Source organism: Leopardus geoffroyi, chromosome B2 (assembly GCF_018350155.1).
Source record: "Leopardus geoffroyi isolate Oge1 chromosome B2, O.geoffroyi_Oge1_pat1.0, whole genome shotgun sequence".
Taxonomy (NCBI): Eukaryota; Metazoa; Chordata; class Mammalia; order Carnivora; family Felidae; genus Leopardus; species Leopardus geoffroyi.
In genome coordinates this window covers 58,825,240-58,849,998 of record NC_059332.1, presented here as the reverse complement: position 1 = coordinate 58,849,998, position 24,759 = coordinate 58,825,240, and the positions used below count along the sequence as shown (strand labels likewise).

The following is a 24,759-nucleotide window of genomic DNA, read 5'->3' as shown; positions in this document are numbered from 1 at the left end:
GAATCCAAAGCAGGCTCCAGGCTCTGAGCTGTCAGCAGAGCCCAAGGAGGGGCTCGAACCCACAAACAGTGTGATCATGACCATGAACCATGAGGTTATGACCTGTGCCTAAGTCAGATGTTTAACCGACTGAGCCACCCAGGTGCCCCTAAATTCTAAAAAAAAGGAAGGAAATGAGGAAGGAAGGAAGGAAGGAAGGAAGGAAGGAAGGAAGGAAGGAAGGAAGGAAGGAAAGAAAAGGAAGGAAGGAAGGAAGGTAGGTAAAAAAGGGAAGGAAATGTTAAAGGTAAGGAAACCTTTTGGAAAGGATTGCCAATAGTTTATGAAGGTAGGACATTCAATAAGAGAACTAAATTATAATGAAGTAATTATAATGAAAGAGAACTAATTGTAATGAAAGTGGAAATTTGCACTTAAAATCATTTCTTCATTTAGAATAGGAACAAAATACTTATCTGCTTTTCTTGTTACTAACAAAAAAATCTTTACATGAAAATGATGACTAATTTTCTTACAGGTTTATATTTCCTTTAGAACCTGTTTTTAAAGTTCAATATAGTTTGATTTATGCCCTATCCACATCCACATCTAACACATGGCTTTTCATTCTCTTCATAGATTACATTTTCCCAAATTAAAGAAACTGTGTTCTCTAAAAGAGTTCTGCCTTGAAACTACCACTCAATTTAGCATGTATTTTCATTACCTTGTTTCAAAATATGTTCAATCAAATTCAGCATTTATAACTTTTCACAGAAATTGTTTTTAAATATTCCATTAACTTTCTGTCAGAATAATACATATTATTTCACTTTAGATTTAAAGTGCCAAAATAAATCACTTTCTGTGGTTGAAAGAAATCATATTAACATAGTTTTGTTTATTTTTAAAAATAAATATTACTGTATTATATCTAGACCTGAGTATCATTATATCCAGTATTTAAGAATGTGTCTATAGCCAATTTTGTAAGTCTTTATAGATTAAAATGAATACTAAAAATAACATGAAAAGGAAACAGACTTTAAGTCAACAGGCAGAGCTCATTATTCTTAGAAGGACGGATATATTATCAATTTTACTTCATTTTTAGAAATTTTATTAAAAAAGACATCTTTGTTCTTCTGCCTAGATATGAATAATGAGTCAAAAAGAGACCACAATTTGAAAATTTTGTTATTTTTATTCTTTGGTGTATATATAAATTTTCAGGAATCTAAAAGGAAGTTTCACACAGGACTTCATTTTGTAAGATGAATTTTGTGGTTAGGTTTGAATCAAATATAATTATCTCAATATGTAAACACTGTTCATAATGGAACTAATCCCATTTTTCTTTTATTGGGATTATTAATCCTTATTTGTAGAACTTGTTTTTAGTTGAATGCTTATTTAAAAGGTTATTTAAATGTAATCTAAAATAGACTTTTTTTCTTGCTTGGAAAATGAGATGATTTAATATCTAGAAACTTCGTAAATAAAATATTCCCTATGACTATATTATTACCAATTAATGTCATATATATTTTATTTTCTAATATTCATTCTTTTAGTCAAATATAAGACAGTATTCCAAATAACTGATAACTGAAAAAAAGATTAAGTCTCTGCCTTTTTATAATTTATATTTTACATTAGAGAAAAACACAATAAAATATTTTTAAATATCATAAGTACTAAATGGAAAACATAATGTGTATATGAATAACTTATGTACTTTAAAACTACTGTAAAGGATAAAAATAAAATAGTAATTGTGAGCGAGGAAAGTATACCAGAAGAAATGATCAAGATTCGGATGTAATGCGACATTTTGGAAAGTTGGGCTGGGGAGTGAGCAAAGGTTTTCCAGGCTGAAGAATGTCAAAGCAGCATGAATCAGAGTCTGAGGAGTAGCTCAGACTACGTGACTAGGTCACTGGATAAAAGAACATTTTAGTTAAAATTCTCTGGTATACTATTGTAAGCCAGATATCACAGGAAGTTCTGTACTAAGTATTCATTTAATCTTCACACTCTTATCTTATCACATAGCATTCTTTCCTTTTTTTTTTTTTTTAAGTTTTGTTGTTGTTGTTGTTGTTTGTTTGTTTATTTATTTGAGAGAGAAAGAGAAGAAGAGGGAGAGAAGAATTAGGGGAGGGACAGGGGCGGGGAGACAGAGGATCTAAAGTAGATTCTGTGCTGTCAGCACAGAGCCTGATGTGAGGCTCATAGCCACAAACCGTGAGATCATGACCTGAGCAGAAGTAGAATGCTTAACCGACTAAGCCACCCAGGCACCCCAGTTACTATTATTTCTGATGTTCCTTGATATTAAATAATATGCTTATAATTATATAATAATAATTCATGAAGCTTAGTTGAAATCCCAGCTGTCACCAAATCCCTACAACCTTAAACACTGTAGTAAATTCTCAGGTGTTGGGTTTTCTAAAAATGTGTTTACTCTTCTTTCCCTGAAAGGGTAATTATTACTGGGCATAGACTTTTAGGGTGGTAGTTATTTTCTTTCACTCCATATGAAAATTGGTTACTGGGTTCTTGCTTCCACTACCGGGAAGTGAGGTGTCAGTCTTGGCTCTTTGAAGGTAATGTGTCTTTGTTCTTTGGCTGCTTTTAAAATTTGTACTCCATCTTTCATATTCCCTGGAAGAGTTTTCTTTGTACTCATCCAATGTAGGTCTGGAGAGCTTTCTAAATCAGTGGTTACTTTCTTTGCTATTTTTAGACAATTCTCAGTAATTTTTCAAATAGTGCTTTGATTTAATCTCTCCCACTCCTCTTTTTTCGTAATACAATTAAACATATTAATTCTTCACATTATTTCCCATATTTTCTGTTTCCTTTTTGCCTTCTCTATCCTTTTTAATTTATGTACCTCAACCTGGATATTTAATCCTCTCTGCTAAAATTTCTGATATTAAAATAATGGATTAAATTATTAAATTTCACTTATTATTTTCATTTTTTTTTAATTTTTAAATGCTTATTTTATTTTTAAGAAAGAGAGAGGTCCAGAGAGAAGGGAGACACAGAATTCTAAGAATGCTTCAGGCTCTGAGCTGTCAGCACAGAGCCCCACACAGGGCTCAAACTCATGAACGTTGAGATCATGACCTGAGCCAAAGTCGGATGCTTAACTGACTGAGCCACCCAGGCAGACCTCAATTATTATTATATTCAAATGTGCATTATTCCTATTAACTCTATATATGCATTATTGTGCATTATATGTGCATTATTCCTATATAAATCTATTATATAAAGTTGCTAGTGGAATTCTGTATCTTACCTTGTATATTTTTGAGCATATTAATCAGTTATTTTAAAATGTCTAATAAGCACAATATCTGGAGAGGCTATTTTTACTGTTTTTCTCTTGAGTTTTGACCATCAGCATTCCTTTATTTATTTATTTTTTTTATCAAATACCACTCTCTATCAAACAGTGAAAAGCTCTAATGTTAACTTTCTCCAAAGACCACTTAATTTTCCCTGGCAGACAAATAGAATATGGATACATAACCTCATTGTCATTGAATGGAGTTTTAGCATGATCTCAGCTGGGATTTTTGCTGGTGTGCCCTTCCTTTTAGATAGTGGCCCTCTGAGGTGTCAAATGAAAGCCAGGAGTTTTTAGCAGGACCATTCCATCTTGCAGGCCCATACTCCTGCCTCTAGCTTCCCTGCACTATAAGATGACTAAATCTTTGTTGTTCACTTTGGCTACTTTTGGCTTGCATTGGGGACAAGTGCCTCCAAAAGACTATTCATCAAAGTTTGGGCTCACTTTGCTCTTCTTTTCAGGGACATATGTCCTTGACAAAACTGAATACCAATATTTCCTTTCCATTTCAGGCAGATTGTGGCAAACTCCAACTACTTCTTTCTGCTTAGCTTCTATTTACCTGATTTTTTTTTTTTTTTTACTGTATTCAGCTTTTATTTATTTTTTATTATTTATTTATTTATTTTTAAATTTACATCCAAGTTAGTTAGCATATATTGCAACGATGATTTCAAGAGTAGATTCCTTAATGCCTCTTACCTATTTAGCCCATCCCTCTCCCACAACCCCTCCAGCAACCCTGTTTGTTCTCCATATCTAAGAGTCTCTTATGTTTTGTCTCCCTCCCTGTTTTTATATTATTTTTGTTTCCCTTTCCTTATGTTCATCTGTTTTGTATCTTAAAGTCCTCATATGAGTGAAGTCATATGATATTTGTCTTTCTCTGACTGACTAATTTCGCTTGGCATAATACTCTCTATTTCCATCCACATAGTTGAAAATGGCAAGATTTCATTCTTTTTGATTACCAAGTAACTATTCTGTATATACACATTGTATATACAAACCATATCTTATTCACCTGTTCATTCATTGAGGGACATTTGGGCTGTTTCCATACTTTGGCTATTGTTGACAGTGCCGCTATAAACATTGGGGTACATGTGCCCCTTTGAAGCAGTATACCTGTATCCCTTGGATAAATACGTAGTAGTGCAATTGTTGGTCACAGGGTAGTTCTATTTCTAATTTTTTGAAGAACCTCCATACTGTTTTCCAGAGTGGCTTCACCAGTTTGCATTCCCACCAGCAGTGCAAAAGAGATCCTCTTTCTCCCCATCCTTGCCAACATCTGTTGTTGCCTTAATTGTTAATGTTAGCCATTCTGACAGGTGTGAGGTGGTATCTCATTGTGGTTTTGATTTGTATTTTCCTGATGATAAGTGATGTTGAGCATTTTTTCATGTGCCGGTTGGCCATCTAATGTCTTCTTTGGAGAAGTGTCTATTCATGTCTTTTGCCCATTTCTTCACTGGATTATTTGGTTTTTGGCTGTTGAGTTTGATAAGTTCTTTATAGATTTTGGATACTAACCATTTATCAGATATGTCAATTGCAAATAGCTTCTCCCATTCCATCCGTTGCCTTTTAGTTTTGCTGATTGATTCCTTCACTGTGCAGAAGTTTTTATTTTGATGAGATCCCAATAGTTCATTTTTGCTTTTGTTTCCCTTGCCTCCAGAGACGTGTTGAGTAAGAAGTTGCTGTGACCAACATCAAAGAGGTTTTTGCCTGCTTTCTCCTCGAGGACTTTGATAGAGTCTTACATTGCAGTCTTTCATCCATTTTGAGTTTATTTTTGTGTATGGTGTAAGAAAGTGGTCCACATTCATTTTTCTGCATGACACTCCAGTTTTCCTAGCACCACTTGCTGGAGAGACTGTCTTTATTCCATTGGATATTCTTTCCTGCTTTGTCAAAGATTAGTTGGCCATACGTTTGTGGGTCCATTTATGGGTTTTCTATTCTGTTCCATTGTTGAGTGTCTGTTTTTGTGCCAGTACCATACTGCATTGATGATTGTAGTTTTGTAATATAGCTTGAGGTCTGGGATTGTGATGCCTCCTGCTTTGGTTTTCCTTTTCAAGATTGCTTTGGCTATTTGGGGTCTTTTCTAGTTCCATATAAATTTTGGGATTGTTTGTTCTAGCTCTGGAAAGAATGCTGGTGTTGTTTTGATAGGGATTGCATTGAATATGTATACATTGATTTGGGTAGTATTGACATTTTAAAAATATATTTTCTTCCTATCCAGGAGCATGGAATATTTTTTTTCCATTTTTTTTTGTCTTCTTCAATTTCTTTCATAAGCCTGTTATAGTTTTCAGTGTATGGATTTTCACCTCTTTGGTTAGATTTATTCCTAGGTATTTTATGGGTTTTGGTGCAATTGTAAATGGGATCAATTCCTTGAGTTCTCTTTCTGTTGCTTCATGTTGGTGTATAGGAATGCAACTGATTTCTGTGTGTTGATTTTATATCCTGAAATTTTGCTGAATTCATGGATCAGTTCTAGCAGCTTTTTGGTGAAATCTTTAGGGTTTTCCATATAGAGTATCATGTCATCTGCCAACAGTGAAAGTTTGACCTCCTCCTAGCCGATTTGGATGCCTTTTATTTCTTTGTGTTGTCTAATTGCAGAGGCTAAGACTTCCAATACTATCTTGAATAACAGTGGTGAGAGTGGACATCCCTGTTTTGTTCCTGACCTTAGGGGGAGAGCTGTCAGTTTTTCCCCATTGAGGATGATATTAGCAGTGGGTCTTTCATACATGGCTTTTATGATCTCAAGGTATACTCCTTCTCTCCCTACTTTCTTGAGGGTTTTTATCAAGAAAGGTTGCTGTATTTTGTCAAATGCTTTCTCTGCATCTATTGAGAGGATCATATGGTTCCTGTCCTTTCTTTTATTGATGTGATGAATCACGTTAATTCTTTGGATATTGAACCAGCCCTGCATCCCAGGTATAAATCCCAATTGGTCGTTATGAATGACGTTTTTAATGTATTGTTGGAGCCAGTTGGATAATATCTTGTTGAGTTTTTTTGCACCCATGTTCATCAGGGAAATTGGTGTATAGTTCTCCTTTTTAGTAAGGTCTTTTGTCCGGTTTTGGAATCAAGGTAATGCTGGCTTCACAGAGAGTTGGAAGTTTTCCTTCCATTTTTATTTTTTTGGAACAGCTTCAAGAGAATAGGTGTTAACTCTTCTTTAAATGTTTGGTAGAATTCCCCTGGAAATCCATCTGGCCCTGGACTCTTGTTTTGGGGAGATTTTTTATTACTAATTTGATTTCTTTACTGGTTATGCATCTGTTTCTTCCTGTTTCAGTTTTGGTAGTTTATGTGTTTCTAAGAATTTGTCCATTTCTTCCAGATTGTCCATTTTACTGGCGTATAATTGCCCATAATATTTTATTATTGTTTGTATTTCTTCAGTGTTGGTTGTGATCTCTCCTCTTTCATGCTTGATTTCATTTATTTAGGTCCGTTCCTTTTTCTTTTTGATCAAACTGGCTAGGGGTTTATCAATTTTGTTAATTCTTTCAAAGAACCAGGGGTGCCTGGGTGGCTCAGTCGGTTGAGCATCCGACTTCAGCTCAGGTCATGATCTCACAGTCTGAGTTTGAGCCCCACGTCAGGCCCCGTGCTGACAGCTCATAGCCTGGAGCCTGCTTTGGATTCTGTGTCTCCCTCTCTCTCTGCCCCTCCCCGCTCATGCTCTGTCTCTCTCTGTCAAAAATGAATAAACATTTAAAAAAATTGAAAAAAAATAAAAGAACCAGCTCCTGGTTTCACTGATGTGTTCTGCTAGGTTTTTTTGGTTTGGATAGCATTGATTTCTGCTCTAGTCTTTATTATTTCCTATCTTCTGCTAGTTTGGGGTTTTATTTGCTGTTCTTTTTCCAGCTGTTTAAGGCATAAGAATAGGTTGTATATCTGAGTCCTTTCTTTCTTCTTTAGGAAGACCTGGATTGCTATATACTTCCCTCTTATGACTGCCTTTGCTGCATCACCGAGGTTTTGGGCTGTGGTGTTATCATTTTCATTGGCTTCCATGTACTTTTTAATTTCCTCTTTAATTTCTTGGTTAGCCCATTCATAACATCCTTGTTCCAGTGCCAGTGAATGTGGTTGTTTCCTGGGGTTTGCTGGGACCTTTCCTGTGAGGTGGCCGCACAGCCTCTACCAAATGTCCTCCCAGCAAGGGAACCAACTCTCCCCGTGTGGCCCAAGGACTGCCTGGACCTCACTTTGCTCCTGGGAATTTGCCCTTCCCACCAGAGCACTGCCAGGTATTGAGCTGAGGAGTTTCAGACTCTGTGCTCCCTCTGTTTATAGATTCATAATGGAATTTAAATCCTCTCATTTCTCCTTTCTCCCTTTTTTGTTCAGTCCCTGTGGCTGTTTCCACTTTTCCACTTTTTGTCCAGCTGCTTTTGTGTGTGTGTGTATGTGTGTGTGTTGTTTTTAATTTTTTGATTTTATTTTTTTTACTTTATTAATTCTTTTTCTTCCTTCAAAATGATGAAATGAAAGAATTCACTCCAAAAGAAAGAGCGGAAAGAAACGGCAGCCAGGAACTTAATCAACACAGATATAAGCAAGCTGTCTTTTCCTGTACTCTTACCCCATCTCCGTCCTCTCTCTGCAAGCAAAAACAGCTCCCTGCCCTCTGTGGCTTCTCTCTCCCCCAGTTCATCTCTCCGCGCTATGTACCTACTGAGTTCTGTGGTTCAGGTTGTGCAGATTGTTGCATTAATACTCAAATCAGTTTTCTAGGTTTTCAGGATGGTTTAATGTTGATCTGGCTTTATTTCATGGATGCGAGACACACAAAAACTTCCATGCTGTTCTGTCATTTTGGCTTCTCCCTCTCTATTTACCTAATTTAAATAGGTAAATGCCCTAGTATGGAAAGCCACTATTGTAATATATTATACACATATATTTGATATATATATATTTGATATATAGTTATACCTATCAAACTGGACCACTTTGTCTTTTGTCTCACTGGTTGTATTGTTCACTATGCTAGATACATATCATCTTCTATCATGTTACTGTCTTCCCTTTATCCTTCTTACGGGTGTATTTTAAAACTACAAAAAAATATTTTGTCTGGAAGGATAATGTCTACTTAATACTTTGTATTAAGTGATAAAAATGATGTGGCTCCAACTTCATAAACCATACAAACTTTTTTCTTCTTTAAAAATATTTTTTAATGTTTATTTTTGAGAGAGAGAGAGACAGAGTGTCAGTGGGGGAGGAGCAGAGAGAGGGAGACACAACATCCAAAGCAGGCTTCAGACTCTGAGCTGTCAGCACAGAGCTTGGCGCAGGGCTTGAACCCACGAACCATGAGATCATGACCTGAGCCAAAGCCTGATGCTTAACTGACTGAGCCACCCAGGTGCCCCTCATACATTTATTCATTTTAGTAAACATCTTTAAATAAATTTCCTTCCTCAGCAAAACCAGTTCAAAACATTATTATTTATTTAATGCCAAGACAATATGGTTTAAAAATAGTATTTCACCATTAAGTGCTATTTAAAATTACTGGAATTATTAATTTTGCAATGTTGAATGAGAAAGTGTTTTGAAGTAAGAGTGTCCAAATTCAGAAAAATGCTTCTGAACTAAGTATGCAACAGATTAATAGAAATACTTGAACTCTGTGTTATTTCTAGTTAATATTCATTTCTGCTTCCTTAATAATGTATATTTTTAATATTAAATATTTAAAAAATCTATTTATCTCATTTTTTATGTTTCCTTTATGTACAGATTATATCATATATGATTAGATCATTGCTGTAGTACCTGACACTTTAATGATAATTATACCATTGCATTGATGATAATTTTCTTCTAATTACTAAATCGTCAAGAACACTGATAATTATTAGCTTTTATGGAACATATATCTTTAATGGGAGAGATATTTGATTGGTTTTTGACTCAATTATGAAATTAGTTTCAAATTATTACTGAGATATCAAAAGAAAAACCAGCAGTAAACCTGTGCTTTTGTCTTTACAGAAATGATTCATACCTCTTAGAAAGTGAACAGGGCACCTCATTTGTCCCACAGATTTCATGTACATGTTATCCATACCACTCTACCTTAATTTCCATCACTGAGTTGGGTAGTTTCTCCGATGTACCTACAGCAGATGCTTGTCTTGCTTACTATAGAATTGCCTTTCAAATCAATATACTCACTACATCAATTTTCATGGAATTCTTTTTTTAATGCTGTCAAAAAAGGGAAGAAAAAATGAGCTAACTACATTAAGTGAAAACTCCATATATAACCAAAATCATTGAGAATGTTAACAATGTGGGGGCCACAATGCATGAGAAAATTACTGCCAAAATCCAGCTAACCAGGAGTACTATTAATGAGTATGCTGGAGAATTAACACATATGTCAGGAATAAAACCCAGTGTTGATAACACAGTGGCTCTTATCCCTTTCTGCTTTTCAGCTGCTCTCAAGCCATAGCAAACCAATTGACCCTAATAACCCAAAACAAAATACTCAGTGGCATTCAAATTATGGTAACCTAAATGCAAATACATGGAGCATGAATTTATGCTTGTTTGATTGTTGTTTGATTGTAACGTTCAAAAGAAATTTGCTATATACCTCTAGCAAACATTAGAATCCTTTTGAAATCCATGTGGGTTACTTCTGTTTTTATGTTACTTTTCCTGTCATATTTATTCTTTCTCATATGTTCAACCAACATGTATTAAGCATCTGTGAGGTGCCAGACCTCCTCTTCAAGAAGCTGGATGTGTATTATAGAACAATTTCTTGAGTTTCAGAGAGCTCCTTTTCTGGTAGATGTAACTATGTAGACTTCTTAACTCTATTTGCAAGTAGAAAAACTAAGTGGCCATAATTAGCTACCATGGCTCTGTCTAATAGAAAAATAATGAGACCGTGTGTGTGTGTGTGTGTGTGTGTGTGTGTGTGTGTGTGTTTTAAGTTTTCTAGAAGCCACATTAAAAAAGGCTAAAGGAAGCAGGTGAAATTAATGTTAATATGTTTTAACTCTATGTGCAAATTATTATGATTATAGTATGTAAGTAATAAAATTATTAGTTATTTTACATTTCTTGAAAATTCAATGTGTATTTCGTACTTATAGTACATTTCATTTGAGGCCAGCCACATTGCAATGCTCTGTAACCACATGGGGCTAGTGGCTCCTGTATTGAACAGTGAAGATCAGAGAACAACTAACATTGATTTTAGTATTTTTCATTATTATAAATTTAGAATCTCTAAAGAGCCCAAATTCTGTGTTTTTTTTTTTTTAACAAGAGTCCTGTTCTTTGACAGTATTTTTAATATTTTAAATTATTGCCCCATGGTAATTTTGTTTGTTTTTCCAATCCTAGAAAACCAGTTTTATTTTTAGTATTTTGAATATTGTTATAGGACTACTCTATCTCTTAGCAAAATGATATTCAAAGTTTTTCAGTTTCAATCGACCAACAATAGTGTACTGACATAGATTATTTATAAGTAGTACAGGAAATATGTAACATAGTTATATATTTTTTAATGAGTGAGCTAGTTGCTTAGTTGTATAGTTAGTTTTACATACTTACCTTATTACTAATACATTATGTTTATATTAAGATATTTAACAAAACCAATAGTTCTGTGTGAGCATAATACATATTTATTTTTATTGAATTAGATACAAATACTGTTCACATAGTTTTTAAACTGTGGTAAAAGTAATTTTGGGGAAGTATTGACATTCTATAAAAATTGAAATAGGCATAAATTGACATAGATCAACATAGCCGAGAGTAATAACTGAATTATAGGCTTAATAGCAAGAAATAACCTAAAGGTTGTATGATTTTCATATTCCCATAGAGTTACCAGTGTGTGTGCTTAGCTGGTTGGGAAGGAAGTTTTTGTGAAGAATCCAATGACTGCAAAATGAATCCTTGTAAGAATAATTCCACCTGTACTGACCTTTACAATAGCTATCGGTGAGTAATGTGTTTATAATTTTCTTCGTGAAATCACTTGGAGTGTTCGTGTCTTTGGGATAATTCCAGAGATTATTTTCACTTTGCATCCATTAATTTAAAAAATGATCTCAAGATGAACAGCCATTTTCTGACAAGATAGCGTCAACATTCATTTGAAATTTGTGTCAAAAGTCGTAAATAATATTAAACTTGGAAATGCAATGTCCAAATCTGACACATGTTACAAATGCCTTCACTTCTTCAAAACATGCCTTTGTCATCTCAGTGTTGTTTTGGATCCCTCCGTGCAAAATGGGTGCCACAAATGACTTGTTAGTGCGTCTACTGAATTAAAACTTTCATTACCCAGAGATTATCATGAATTTGGATTACTTTAGTCAAATTATTGATGAATTTTACATTAATTACTCCACATATCCCGTAATCCAATTGTATTAGTTTTAGATGAGAAATCTGAAGAAGCTCTAAGTAGAAATTCTGAGTAGTTATTACTATTATTTGAAACATTTAGTAACCAGATCAATATTGGTAAAAAATAGCTTTTATCCTTTAACTTGTTAAGGTGTAGAGCGTAGAGAACTATACACTAGGTCTCTCAAGCAAAACCAGGTTTAGTGTAACTAGAATGATTTTCTTCTTGTCACAAAATCAGATTAATTGAATATAAATATATTTAGGTGATCATTTTCTCAGGGATAAATCAAAATGATTTCAGAGTGTCCTCTAAAATAACTTGTACTGGGGCTCCTGGGTGGCTCAGTCGGTTAAGCGTCCGACTTCAGCTCAGGTCATGTTCTCACAGTCTGTGGGTTCGAGCCCCGCGTCGGGCTCTGTGCTGACAGCTCAGAGCCTGGAGCCTGTTTCAGATTCTGTGTCTCCCTCTTTCTCTGACCCTCCCCTGTTCATGCTCTGTCTCTGTCTCAAAAATAAATAAATGTTAAAAAAAAATTTAAAATAACTTGTACACTATTCCTCATTTTTGGTGACTGAAATGGGACATAAGATCCAGAGTGATCAACAATAGGCAGTTTATTTCCTTTAAAGGCAATTCTGAAATAATCTGGCAATAGTTTGATTTATATTTCAATGACAGTAAGAGAAAAAATTAACAATTTTATTAATGTAGAAAAACTCACAATGGTATCAGTTGACACTAGTTTAAAATATGTAAAAATGTAAAAAACCAGAGCTACTTTTTGTGACATTATCAATTTTTAAAATTGACATATCATCATAAATTAATATTAACTGGCTTTCCATCTATATAGTAGGAGAAACAATCAGCTTTTGTTGAACTAGGAAAGAAAAACTTCCCATAGTTTCTATGCTTATTTTACTTTTCTTAAATGATTCTTTTTATTATAACCTACAAATTATGATATACTATATATACATATATATAAACACATATATGTATCAAAATTCTGATATATACTTTTTAGCATTCAGCTTTTTATGTAATTCCTAAAGATAATTTGTTTACACATTTGTGTATGTGTGTACTTACTGTCAATCACCTCCAGACAAACACCAGCAGGAACATACCTGTGGTTGAAAAAGTTGGGTTTATAACTCATTGCCATAAGGGAGAACACACACCATTTAAATCCATGTAGCATCTCAGTAAAAGGATGCTGGAAGGACTTATAGGTTTGAGTTTGTGAAATATAACTTTGAAGAGGGTTTACGAACGTGGGCCTTTGGCCTGGATAAGGAGACTGTCAGGAAGTGGGAAGAATTACCTACATTCATAATAAATCTTACCTAGAAGAAATGAAGACTGGACAGAGTGAAAGCTAAAATTTATAGAGACAGCAACCATTTATATCAACCATGATAGGAGAATGCTTGGCCATTCCTGTGGTTTAGATGGTGTTCAAGTTTTTGTCACCATTTAGATATGATTGTGGGGTAGGCTTGTCTTTGTAATGATTAATCAGGGTGGTGGAGTAACTATGTCTCATTTTGATGTTCTGTGAAATTATCTGTTGAAATGTTTACCAGGAGAACACCAAGATCTACCTGTAAACCTGCTTACAGTGCCTGACCAGCTCCTGGGTACCCTGGATGTTAGTTTTTGCTTTCTTATTCCCAAAATACATTATCATATAGACGTGCAGAAAAATGTATATGTATATATGTATTTATATGAAATCTGTGACTTATGTTTGTCCACCTATTTGTCCAAAATACCAGAGTGAGAATAAATATTAATTATTCAACACGATAATACTTTTATTTAGATAATTGCTATTTGCTATTTGAGATAGACATCTTGAAGATCTAAAACAAAACAAGCAACAAAGTTTATGAGGCTTAATTAAAATACATTTTAATATTCATGAGACACAATCAGTCTTTCTAGATAACTTTGACACCACTAATTGTGAACTCTTAATGACCTAAATTTATAAATATATCAGAAGACATTGCCACTTAACACAAACTCATACAGTCATTTTATCATTCCTCAGATTTTGATAGATTATCCATTTGGGGTTTGGTTTTCTCTTCTTTTTCTAGTTTTAAGGTGAATGGTTCCATCATTGAATTGAGGTCTCTTTTCTTTTTTAATACAGGATTTACAGCTGTAAATTTCACTCTAAGCATTGGTATCATTATATCTCATTTTTTTTGACGTTTTGTGTCTCTCAAAATAATTTCCTAATTTCCCATGTGATTTATTCTTTGGCTCACTGGTTTTGTTAAACTTTCACTTATTTGTGAATTCCCTAGATTTTTTTTATCTTGATTTCTACTTTTATTGTGGTAAGAAAACTTATTTTGTGTGTTACATCTTTTAAAATTTACTGAGGCATATATTATAACCTAACATATATCCTATAAGTACTTGAAAAAAGTGTGTATTCCACTTTAGCTGGAATGTTCTATAGGGGTCTTTTAGGCCTAGCTGGTTTATATCTTAATCAAGTCTTCTATATCCTATATCTTCTGCAACTTTGTTCTATTATAAAGTTTGCAATTGTTATTGTTTACCTCTTATTGGCTAATTTAATATTGTTTATCCATTTAATCTGCCATATTTTGCTTCATTTACCTAAGTTAGATCTTAAGGCTCTAGGATCTAATTGTTAGATCTTACTGATGGATTTAAATATTTATAAAATGTCCTTCTTTGTCTTGAGTAACATTTTTTTGTCTTAAAGTGTATTTTGCCTGATAGTATAGCTGCCTCAGCCCTTTGTTTATTATTGATGGCATAGTGTATATTTTCTGACTTTTTAGTTTTAACCTTTTGTGACTTTGAATATAAAGCTTGTCTTTTATAGATAGGATATAATTTGACTGTTTTTAAAAATCCGCTCTGTTAATTCCCTTATTGGAATGTCTCCTTAGGTTACATTTAACATTACTAATGAAATAAAGTTTATATGTGTAGTTTCTTTTTTTTTTAATATGTTATATTTTTGTTGTTGGTGCTGTTCCTCTCTTTCTCCATTATTGGCTACTCTTGCATTACTTCTTTTTCTGGTATTACATTTTAATTTCTTTTTATTTTTTACTTTGCATTTGTACATAGTTTCTTGTAGTTGTCCTATAGATCACAATTAACTTCTTAACTTAAAACAGTCTCCATAGTGTTAATACTGACTTAATTTCAATAGTATACAAAAACTTTGCTCCACTATAGCATTATTCCTTCCCACATCCTTCAGGCTTTTATTGATTATAAGCCCATCAACACAATGTTATATTATGTTTTATGTACTGTTTTTTAAATCAGATAGGAAACAAAAAGAGGATAAGCAAAAATACATTTATACTGTTTTTATACTTGCCTATATAGTTACCATCACCAGTGCTCTGTATTTTTGTGTGTGAATTGAAATTACTGTCTAGCATCTTTTCATCTTAGCCTAAAGGATTCTCTTTACTATTTCTTAAAGAGCAGATCTGCTATTGATGAATTTTCTGTTCTGTTTTATTTGGGAATGTCTTAATTTCTCCTTTAATTTAAAGGATAGTTTTAAGAGGTATAGAATTATTGGTTGACAGTCTTTTTCTTTCAGCATTTGAAGTGCATCTGGACTGCATGGTTTCTGATAAGTCAACTGTTAATCTTATTGAGGATCCCTTGTGCATAATGAATCATTTTCTCTTGATGCTGCCAAAATTCTCTGTCTTTTGAGGGTTGACTATCATGTGATTAGCATTATATGTCTTTAAGTTTATTTTCCCTGGAGCTCATTGATCTTCATGGGGGTGTGGATTAATAATTTTCATCAAATTTAGAAAGTTTGGGCCTTTATATCTTAAAATAGTTTATATGTCTTTTTTCTCTCTCTCTCTTCTGGTTCTAAAACTCTCACATGTGTATGTTAATGTTCTTAAGGTGTCCCACAGGTATCTGAGGCTCTTCATTTTTCTTCCTGATCTCCAGGATCAATAATCTTAATTGATTAACTTCAAATGCACTGCTTCCTTCTTCTGCCAACTTAAATATGGTGATGTGCCCCTCTCATAATTTTTTTAATTTCATTTTTTATACTTTTAACTCCAGAATTTCTATTGCGTTCTTGTTTATAATTGATATCTTTTTATATTCTCAGTTAGACAAAACATCAATCTCATACATTCCTTAATCATTTAGATATGGCTTCAATTTTTCTTTGATCACAGTTATTTTGCCTAATTTAATATCTGTGTTAAGTAAATCCAATATTGAGGCTTCTTCAGGGATAGTTTCTACTGGTTGCTTTATTCCTATAAATAGGTCATACTTTTCTTTCTCTGTATGACTCATCATTTTTTATGAACACTTAACCTTTTAAATTGGCAAATCTGTAAATCACATCCTGCTTCTTCAGAGTTGTTACAGCATTTTTTATTGTATTTATTTTTTTGTTTTTGCTATTGTTTCGTGATTTTTCCAAAGGAGTTAAATTTATAAATTATTTTGTCACGTGTGGCTATTCAAGTCTCAGCTTGGCTAATATAGCAGTCAATGAATGAGTTAGCAGAGACTTTTTTTATATTTCCTCAAACTAGTAAGTCTTCTAGCTTTACTGAGGGACCCTGTGTGTATATGTTGAGGTATGCAGTCAACACTCAGCCAGGCATTTTACAGTTCTGTCTTACTCTCCAGTATCTGCTTTCACGGAGGCTCAAGGTCAGTCAGAGATAAGAGATTAAGGTCTTTTCATGTGTTTCTTAGTCCTGTCCACACTTTCATTTCCCAAGAATAGGTCTACCTTTTCAAAGACCTCCATGAACATTTCATTCACCACTTTTTACCTTTAAGTATATTGGTCAGCCTTTTAGCCTTAACTGGAATCATCATTCCAAGCAGCTGCAATGTTAGGCAATTACCACTGACTGTTATTAATAAATTCCCTTTATAAGGACTTTTTGAAAAGAGTAAGTTTTGAGTCAGATCAAATAAATTCTATTCCTGAAAATGGAACTTTTCCATTACCAGACCAATGAAACAGTGACATTCCTGGGAAGGATCTTTTGGGTGAGCTCTAAACCTGTAATGCCCCTCAGTGGCTGTTAGGCTGCTGATTTCACAGATGCCATAATTGCAGTGCTGTTGGTTTTCAAGTCTATTGAAGAGCTTGGGAAAGGGGGATGGGAATACTGGACGTAACCACACAAAGCTGACTAGGTTTATGAAAGTCAACCATTTTTCTTGTAGAAACACTCAGATTTTTGCAAGTCTTTAGTTCATTTATAGAGTTCTGAGAGAGTTGATTGGATGTTATTGCCAGTGTTTTTGTTTCTTTTATGGAAGAGTAGATATTCAGAAGTCTTTCATCTATGATTACTCAAGTAATTATACAAAATTACATTTTATATTATTTATATGGGACAAAGAGAAGACAGAAACAGACAGAGACAGAGAAAGCATGGATTCTAGAGTTGCACTATCTAGATATAGGATATCAAGTCCTATCCTTAAAGATTAGTGTGAATTGGGTTAAGGAATTTTATTTATATCCCTAAGTTTTTTTTTAATCTAGAAATTGTGAATAATAATAGTTATAATTCACAGAGTTATGATGTTAATTAAATACAATTCTGTATACAAAGTATTTAGCTCATTTATTGATGTATATTAAACTCTAAATATCATTAGCTTTTATTATTCCCAACATTGATCTTGTTTTCAAACTATATGTATGAATAAAACTAGAGCAGTATTTTATAAATGATGAATCTGTGGGATCATATTGATATCAACTCGTTTCATTTTATATATTCATGTGTAGAGCAAATGAAGAACATTAAAAAGAGATTACATTATTCTTTGTAACTAAGGAAGAATTTAGTTAGAGTTTAGTGCTCTTTGAAGCTTTCTCACAAATTTCCACTGAACAAAAATTTCAGGGCTCTCAGTAAAAGATACAATGAATATCTTACTTCATTTTATGAAGAGTCAGTCCAGAGAAAACTTAACAGAAATTGCAAGGAAGATGCTTAAATTTCATGCTTTTGAAGGAATTCACATTGTGTATCACAATGAGTGCTTAACATAGCAAATATTTTTAATAGGTCAAATGAAAATTGCATTTCATTGACTATATGCTTATATCCCTTGAGAACAAAAATGTTATGAAGATGAGTATTTGCCAGAATATCAAATCCCTTAGGTGATTTGTGTGTTCTGAGTTACTGAACTACCTACGTGTGCTCATCTCTAAACAACTGGAGTTAACATAGTTTAGTGTTTACACAGTTTCAAGACATTAAAAAGCAAAATGGGCTAGGGATGTAATTTGAATGCTGACTGCAACCTGCCTTCTGCTATTCCTGGCATGGTTTAGAATTTAACTGCCTTCTTTATTTCTGATTTTTCTTCCCCCAAAGCAGAGTCAACAGCTTTAGCTACAGATGGGGCTCTGTATGGCAGTTATTGGACCCAGATGCCACACTCTGGAACATGTTTTGCCAACAGCATCTGGCTCCTTTGCTGTCTGTGTAATTGGCATCCGTGTTGATGCTTTGGCCTGTTTTTCTTATGGACACTACAAAGTAGACTTTCAGACGACATGAAGGTTTGTTCCCAGTTGACCATATGATTTTTTTCTTTTTCTCAGTTTATAATTTGTGCAAATGCATCCTAGATGCCTTAAATTATGTAACACTATGTATTAGAACTTTTCATGCTTCTTATAAGGATATGTTTAAAAATTTTTGAATGGATATGACTAATTTTTTTTTGAAATTTAATGAGTAGAAATAAAAATCTATGTTGACCAATGTGTTTTTAACATATTGAGTGAAAATACACAAGTCTGTATATTACTAGAGATCTGGGTTTTTTTTTCCTTCTTAAAAATTTTGTTTTTGTTTTGTTTACTTTGTGCAAGGAGCCCAAACTGCTAATATAGAAGTAAAATAATTACTAATATAAAAGTAAAACTGTAACAGAATTTTAATCCAGGCAATGTCAATACAATATCTGCCTTTAGCAGATGGAAGATTTTTCCTTAAGGAAAAATACAGAATTTGGGGGCACCTGGCTGGCTTAGTCAGTTAAGCGTCAGACTCTTGATTTCAGCTCAGGTCATAATCTCACAGTCATCAGATCTAGCCTGTGTCGGGCTTCACGCTGGTCATGGAACCTGCTTGGGATTCTCTCTCTCTCTCTCTCTCTCTCTCTCTCTCTCTCTCCCTCCCCCCACTCTGCCTCTCCCTCTCCCTCTCCCTCTCCCTGTCTCACTCTCTCTCTTTCCGCTGCTTATGCCCTCTTTCTCTCAAAAAATCAAATCAAAACAAAATAAAAACTAGATTTTTGAACAAAATATATGTTGGTATGTAGATTTTCACCTTCTTTTTGGAAAGCTACGCCATATTTTATTTTGTGGATATAACACAGTGGCAGTTTTTAATTTTTTCCAGTATAAACTATTATTTGGGGAAATTAATTACATGTGCCTCTTTGCACACATATATTTGTATATTTGGACATTAAATTCCTAGAATTGAAAATGCTGGATCAAAGTGTGTCATTCTTTAAGATTTAGACAGATTTTATCAAATTAATTTTATAAGCAGATTTAGTATTACATTCACATGAGCAATTAATGAAACTCTATGTACCATACAATTCTAGTTTGTATAAAATCTCTCAGTGAGGTTTATATATGCCTGCTTTAAATATAAGAAAACCAAGACTTGGATATTTTCAGTAGCATAAGCAAAATCACCGTGTTAGAAAAGTGCAAACCTAAATAGACTAAGGTCTGTGTGACTCCAAATTCATGATTTCAAATGATTGCCAACTGGTCTTGCCTTTAATATAAAATCATACATATATTGTCACTGCCTACTCCTCAGTTTCCAAGGGAGAGCAGCCATCACTGTCGTTCCAATGAATTCATGAATGATTAAATAGTTCTCTTTCAGTGGAAAAGTTGGAAACTGACATAGTTCCGATTTCATCAAAAAAGAGTAACTCAAGGAGTGAGTAAGTAAGTGACAGATGAATACATCTTATGAGCAATTATAACTTTACAAATAGGCTTTCGAATTCACTGATTTAGTAAAATTGCTTTCTGATAACAATAGTACAAAGGAAGGGAAGGGAAATCACTGTATTTTGTAGTTAAGGCTCTTAGGTTATATGTGGCATGGTATTATGTTATTTGAAGATAGTGATAAAGTGAAATCACATTCAAAAACCATTTTTGAATGAATAAATGAACTCTTTTATTCATTGAAGCTAGCTTGAAAGGTAAGAGGAAAGAGTTTTATTTGGCACCATGTTATTTTTCAGAATAAATCAAGTTCCTGGTTGTTTCCTACTTTCAAAAAGCCCCCCATATACACTTTGTATTATTAGTTTGTTAGGCCAGTAGTTAGTGTTCCTTACCTTCTGTTGTATCACCACAGTCTCTGCCTTCATCTTCTCATGGCATTCTTCCTATGTGCATGTCTCTGTGTTCATTTCTTCTTTTTGCTAAGACGTCAGACATACTGAATTAAGGCCCACTCTAATGACCTCACTTTAATTAGATTTCCAAAACAGGTCACTTTCTGAGGTACCGAGGGTTAGCACTTTAAGATCTTAGGAAGACCCAAGGCAAATTATTACACCCTAATGTATTCTGACTACAGATATTAAAACATTTTATATAGCCATAACAGCCCAGAATTTTAAAATTTAGCATAGATATACATATAGTCTCTTGAATTTTATTTGCAAAGCTGTGTAGGAACATATTTAAAGATTATTTTTATTATATAAAACAATAGCTAGAGAAAGTATTTGCATTAGATTATCTCATTATTTCATATAAACCTTAATAAAAGTCTAGATTAAAAATGATATCATAGGGCACCTGGGTGGCTCAGTTGGCTTAGTCGGTTAAGTGGTTAAGCATCTGACTCTTGATTTCAGTTCACATCATGATCTTATGGTTAGTGAGTTCAAGCCCCACATCGGACTCTGCACTGACAGCATGGAGTCTGCTTGGGATTCTCTCTCTTTCTCTGCCCCTACCCTACTCTCCCTCTCAAAATAAATAAACATAAAATATAAAATAAAATAAAATAAAATAAAATAAAATAAAATAAAATAAAATGTAAAGTAAAAAGTAAAATAAAATAAAATAAAATGTAAAGTAAAAAGTAAAGTAAAATAAAATAAAATAAAATAAAATAAAATAAAATAAAATATTATTGTCTTAGAATGGGTTTGTTTGCTTCTCTTTAACATTTGTTTTTTTTAAAAAAAAATGTTGACGGGGTCCCTGGGTGGCTCAGTCGGTTGGGCATCTGACTTCCACTCAGGTCATGATCTTGCAGTCTGTGAGTTCAAGCCCTATATCAGTCTCTGCACTAACAGCTCAGAGCCTGGAGCCTGTTTCAGATTTGTCTCCCTCTCTCTCTGTCACTCTCCTGTTCGTACTCTGCCTCTCTCTCAAAAATAAAACAAAAATAAAAAAATAAAAAAATAAATTTAAATGCTGAATTGTTTTATACAAAACAAGAGAAATCATAAAATTGAAGAAAAATGTAAAATAAAAGCAAAGCAACCCAAAAACACCCAGAAATGGTTCATTAGAAATTAAATGAGAACTACCAGTCATTGTTTGCTTCAGATGTGATGTTTCCTGTAAGAGTAATGACTATGATGGGCACAATGTGTTAAATTAAGGATTAAGGGTTTTGTTAATAAATTATTTTTTGTTGAACCATGGAAAAAAGATAGTTAACAATTGTACCAAAAGGGAAAGAATGTAAATGTTAGTCTTCTTTATGCAAAATCTGTATTTTCTTTTTTTTTTCCTTGAATAGGTCATTAATTAGAATTTCAAGTCGTGTTCTTAAAAATAATAATAGAGTATAATCAAGTACACTAGTCCCCTGCATTTTTCTCATTTTTCTAAATAGCCTATATTCTCCTACTGTTTCTTTTTTTTGCCATGGAGTAGACAGGGCAATCTTTTAAGAGAAACACCCTCTACATAAGTTACTCAATTGTTTTAAGTTTTTTAATTTTTAATTAGAGCATAATTTACATGTAATATTATATAAAGATCATACATACACAATGAAAAGAGTTTTTGCATTGTAATTACCCATGTTAAATATCACCAAAATCAAGATATAGAGCATATCCATCAATGCAGAAAATTTTCTGTCTCTTCATAGCTCATTTCTACCCTCCTTCCTCCTACTATTTATTGAACTTTCAAAAATTGTGCTTTTATAATGATCTCTGAGTAAACTATTCCAAATTCCACTAATACATTTCTTTTAAGCACAAAAAATAAACATATATTTATATGTTGTTTTTTAACAAAGGGTTTTTATAAATATTACTCATTTTCTTTTTACTATAACTATGTCCATATGATATATTGTTATTATTCCTTTTTCATTCATGAGAAAACCAAAAGTTATATAACTCAACTGATTTTTCAATAAGATGTTATTAACAGCAGCAGTATAGAATTTAGGACCTCTCCAGAACTCAACACTTTCCATTATTTCTGATGGCCACCTGCCATTCTTTTCCCTCTCAGTGGTAAAATAACTGTTCAATGTTAGGTTTTTCCTATACTGAGGAGTCTCAATATAAATTTAATGATGAAAACTTGCATATCTATATTTATTATACTATTAATTTTACTATTACTAAATAGTAATTTACTATTACTATTACTATTATACTATTAATTTTACTATTACTATTAATTTTACTATTTTATATTACTATTAATTATACTATTAATATCTATTTTTATTATAAATTGTTTCATTCTCTATGAATTGATCATGCAGATAAATTGACAATTTTTTTCTAGTATATTGGAAACCTGTATTAGTTTTCTTCATGGTTATTTCTTTTCTTTTTAGAGGGTCATTTTCTTCAAATTAGCATAAATGTCAAAGTGGCTTTGATTAGAAGTAATTCTGAACTCTCTAAAACATTATTGTTTTAGTGACACTATATTGTCATTCAAAATATAGAAAAAAGACATCTTTAAGACAATATGCACATTTACTGAATATACCTTATAATATTAAATATGCAGACATTTTACTCTGAAAATAAGATCTTTAGCAGGTTACCTAAGGTACATAATGAAAACACACCTTCACATTCCTAGATACTTATGAGAACATTCAAATATTTAATATTATTATATTAATTATATAATTAATAATTAATTATATAATTAAAATTAATAAATAATTAAAATTTGCTGATATTTTAAATGCGTGCCAGGATTCAGTAGTTTCCAAAGTAAGGAGACAGCTGATATGTACAAAGGCCTAAACAAAAGTTAGAAATCCATTCCATGATTTTTCTCCTAGGTCTTTGTCTAGAGCCCATTAAGTGAGATAGTCAAAAAAAATTTTTTTTCACAAAGTTACCATGTTACTTTATGCTTTCAAACTGCATACAGAATCAGTTTAAGAATGTTCATTTGAACATTTCTTTATCTCCAGCAAAGCCATACTTGAAGATAAGGCACATTATGTTTCCCAATGTCCCACATTAAGAGTGAAGCATACCTTTTTTCTTTGACTTCTATATGAAAAAATATCTCTCTTCAGAGGAAAACATATGCTTTATTTTATCAGAATTTATAATTGCCTAAATATTCTACCTATTTAGTCTTGATTTTTATTTTATTTTTTGTTTTATTTTTAATTTATTTTATAAGCCTATATTTTATTATTATTTTTTTCAATATATGAAATTTATTGTCAAATTGGTTTCCATAGAACACCCGTGCTCATCCCAAAAAGTGCCCTCCTCAATGCCCATCACCCACCCTCCCCTCCCTCCCATCCCCCATCAACCCTCAGTTTGCTCTCAGTTTTTAAGAGTCTCTTATGCTTTGGCTCTCTCCCACTCTAACCTCTTTTTTTTTTTTTTTTCCTTCCCCTCCCTATGGGTTTCTGTTATGTTTCTCAGGATCCACATAAGAGTGAACACATATGATATCTGTCTTTCTCTGTATAGCTTATTTCACTTACATTACACTCTCCAGTTCCATCCACGTTGCTACAAAGGGCCATATTTAATTCTTTCTCATTGCCACGTGGTACTCCATTATGTATATAAACCACAATTTCTTTATCCATTCATCAGTTGATGGACATTTAAGCTCTTTCCATAATTTGGCTATTGTTGAGAGTGCTGCTATAAACATTGGGGTACAAGTGCCCCTATGCATCAGTACTCCTGTATCCCTTGAGTAAATTCCTAGCAGTGCTACTGCTGGGTCATAGGGTAGATCTATTTTTAATTTTTTGAGGAACCTCCACACTGTTTTCCAGAGTGGCAGCACCAATTTGCATTCCTATCAACAGTGCAAGAGGGTTCCCGTTTCTCCACATCCTTGCCAGCATCTATAGTCTCCTGATTTGTTCATTTTGGCCACTCTGACTGGCGTGAGGTGATATCTGAGTGTGGTTTTGATTTGTATTTCCCTGATGAGGAGCGACGTTGAGCATCTTTTCATGTGCCTGTTGGCCATCTGGATGTCTTCTTTACAAAAGTGTCTATTCATGTTTTCTACCCATTTCTTCACTGATTACTTGTTTTTCGGGTGTGGAGTTTGGTGAGCTCTTTATAGATTTTGGATACCAGCCCTTTGTCCGATATGTCATTTGCAAATATCTTTTCCCATTCCATTGATTGCCTTTTAGTTTTGTTGGTTGTTTCCTTTGCTGTGCAGAAGCTTTTTATCTTCATAAGGTCCCAGTAATTCATTTTTGATTTTAATTCCCTTGCCTTTGGGGATGTGTCGAGTAAGATATTGCTACGGCTAAAGTCAGAGAGGTCTTTTCCTGCTTGCTTTCTCCTCTAAGGTTTTGATGGTTTCCTGTCTCCCATTCAGGTCCTTTATCCATTTTGAGTTTATTTTTGTGAATGGTGTGAGAAA

The 24,759-nt window shown here is 33.3% G+C and overlaps 1 protein-coding gene across 1 annotated transcript in view; it reads left to right on the top strand.

Annotated features, from left to right (window-relative positions):
* The window catches only part of LOC123609907 (protein eyes shut homolog), a 212,204-nt gene that overhangs the window by 56,192 nt on the left and 131,253 nt on the right, over positions 1-24,759 (top strand). The window contains exon 4 of the mRNA XM_045500917.1: positions 11,265-11,383. Coding sequence (XP_045356873.1) covers positions 11,265-11,383 — 119 coding nt within the window. The remainder of the gene's footprint in view (positions 1-11,264; positions 11,384-24,759) is intronic.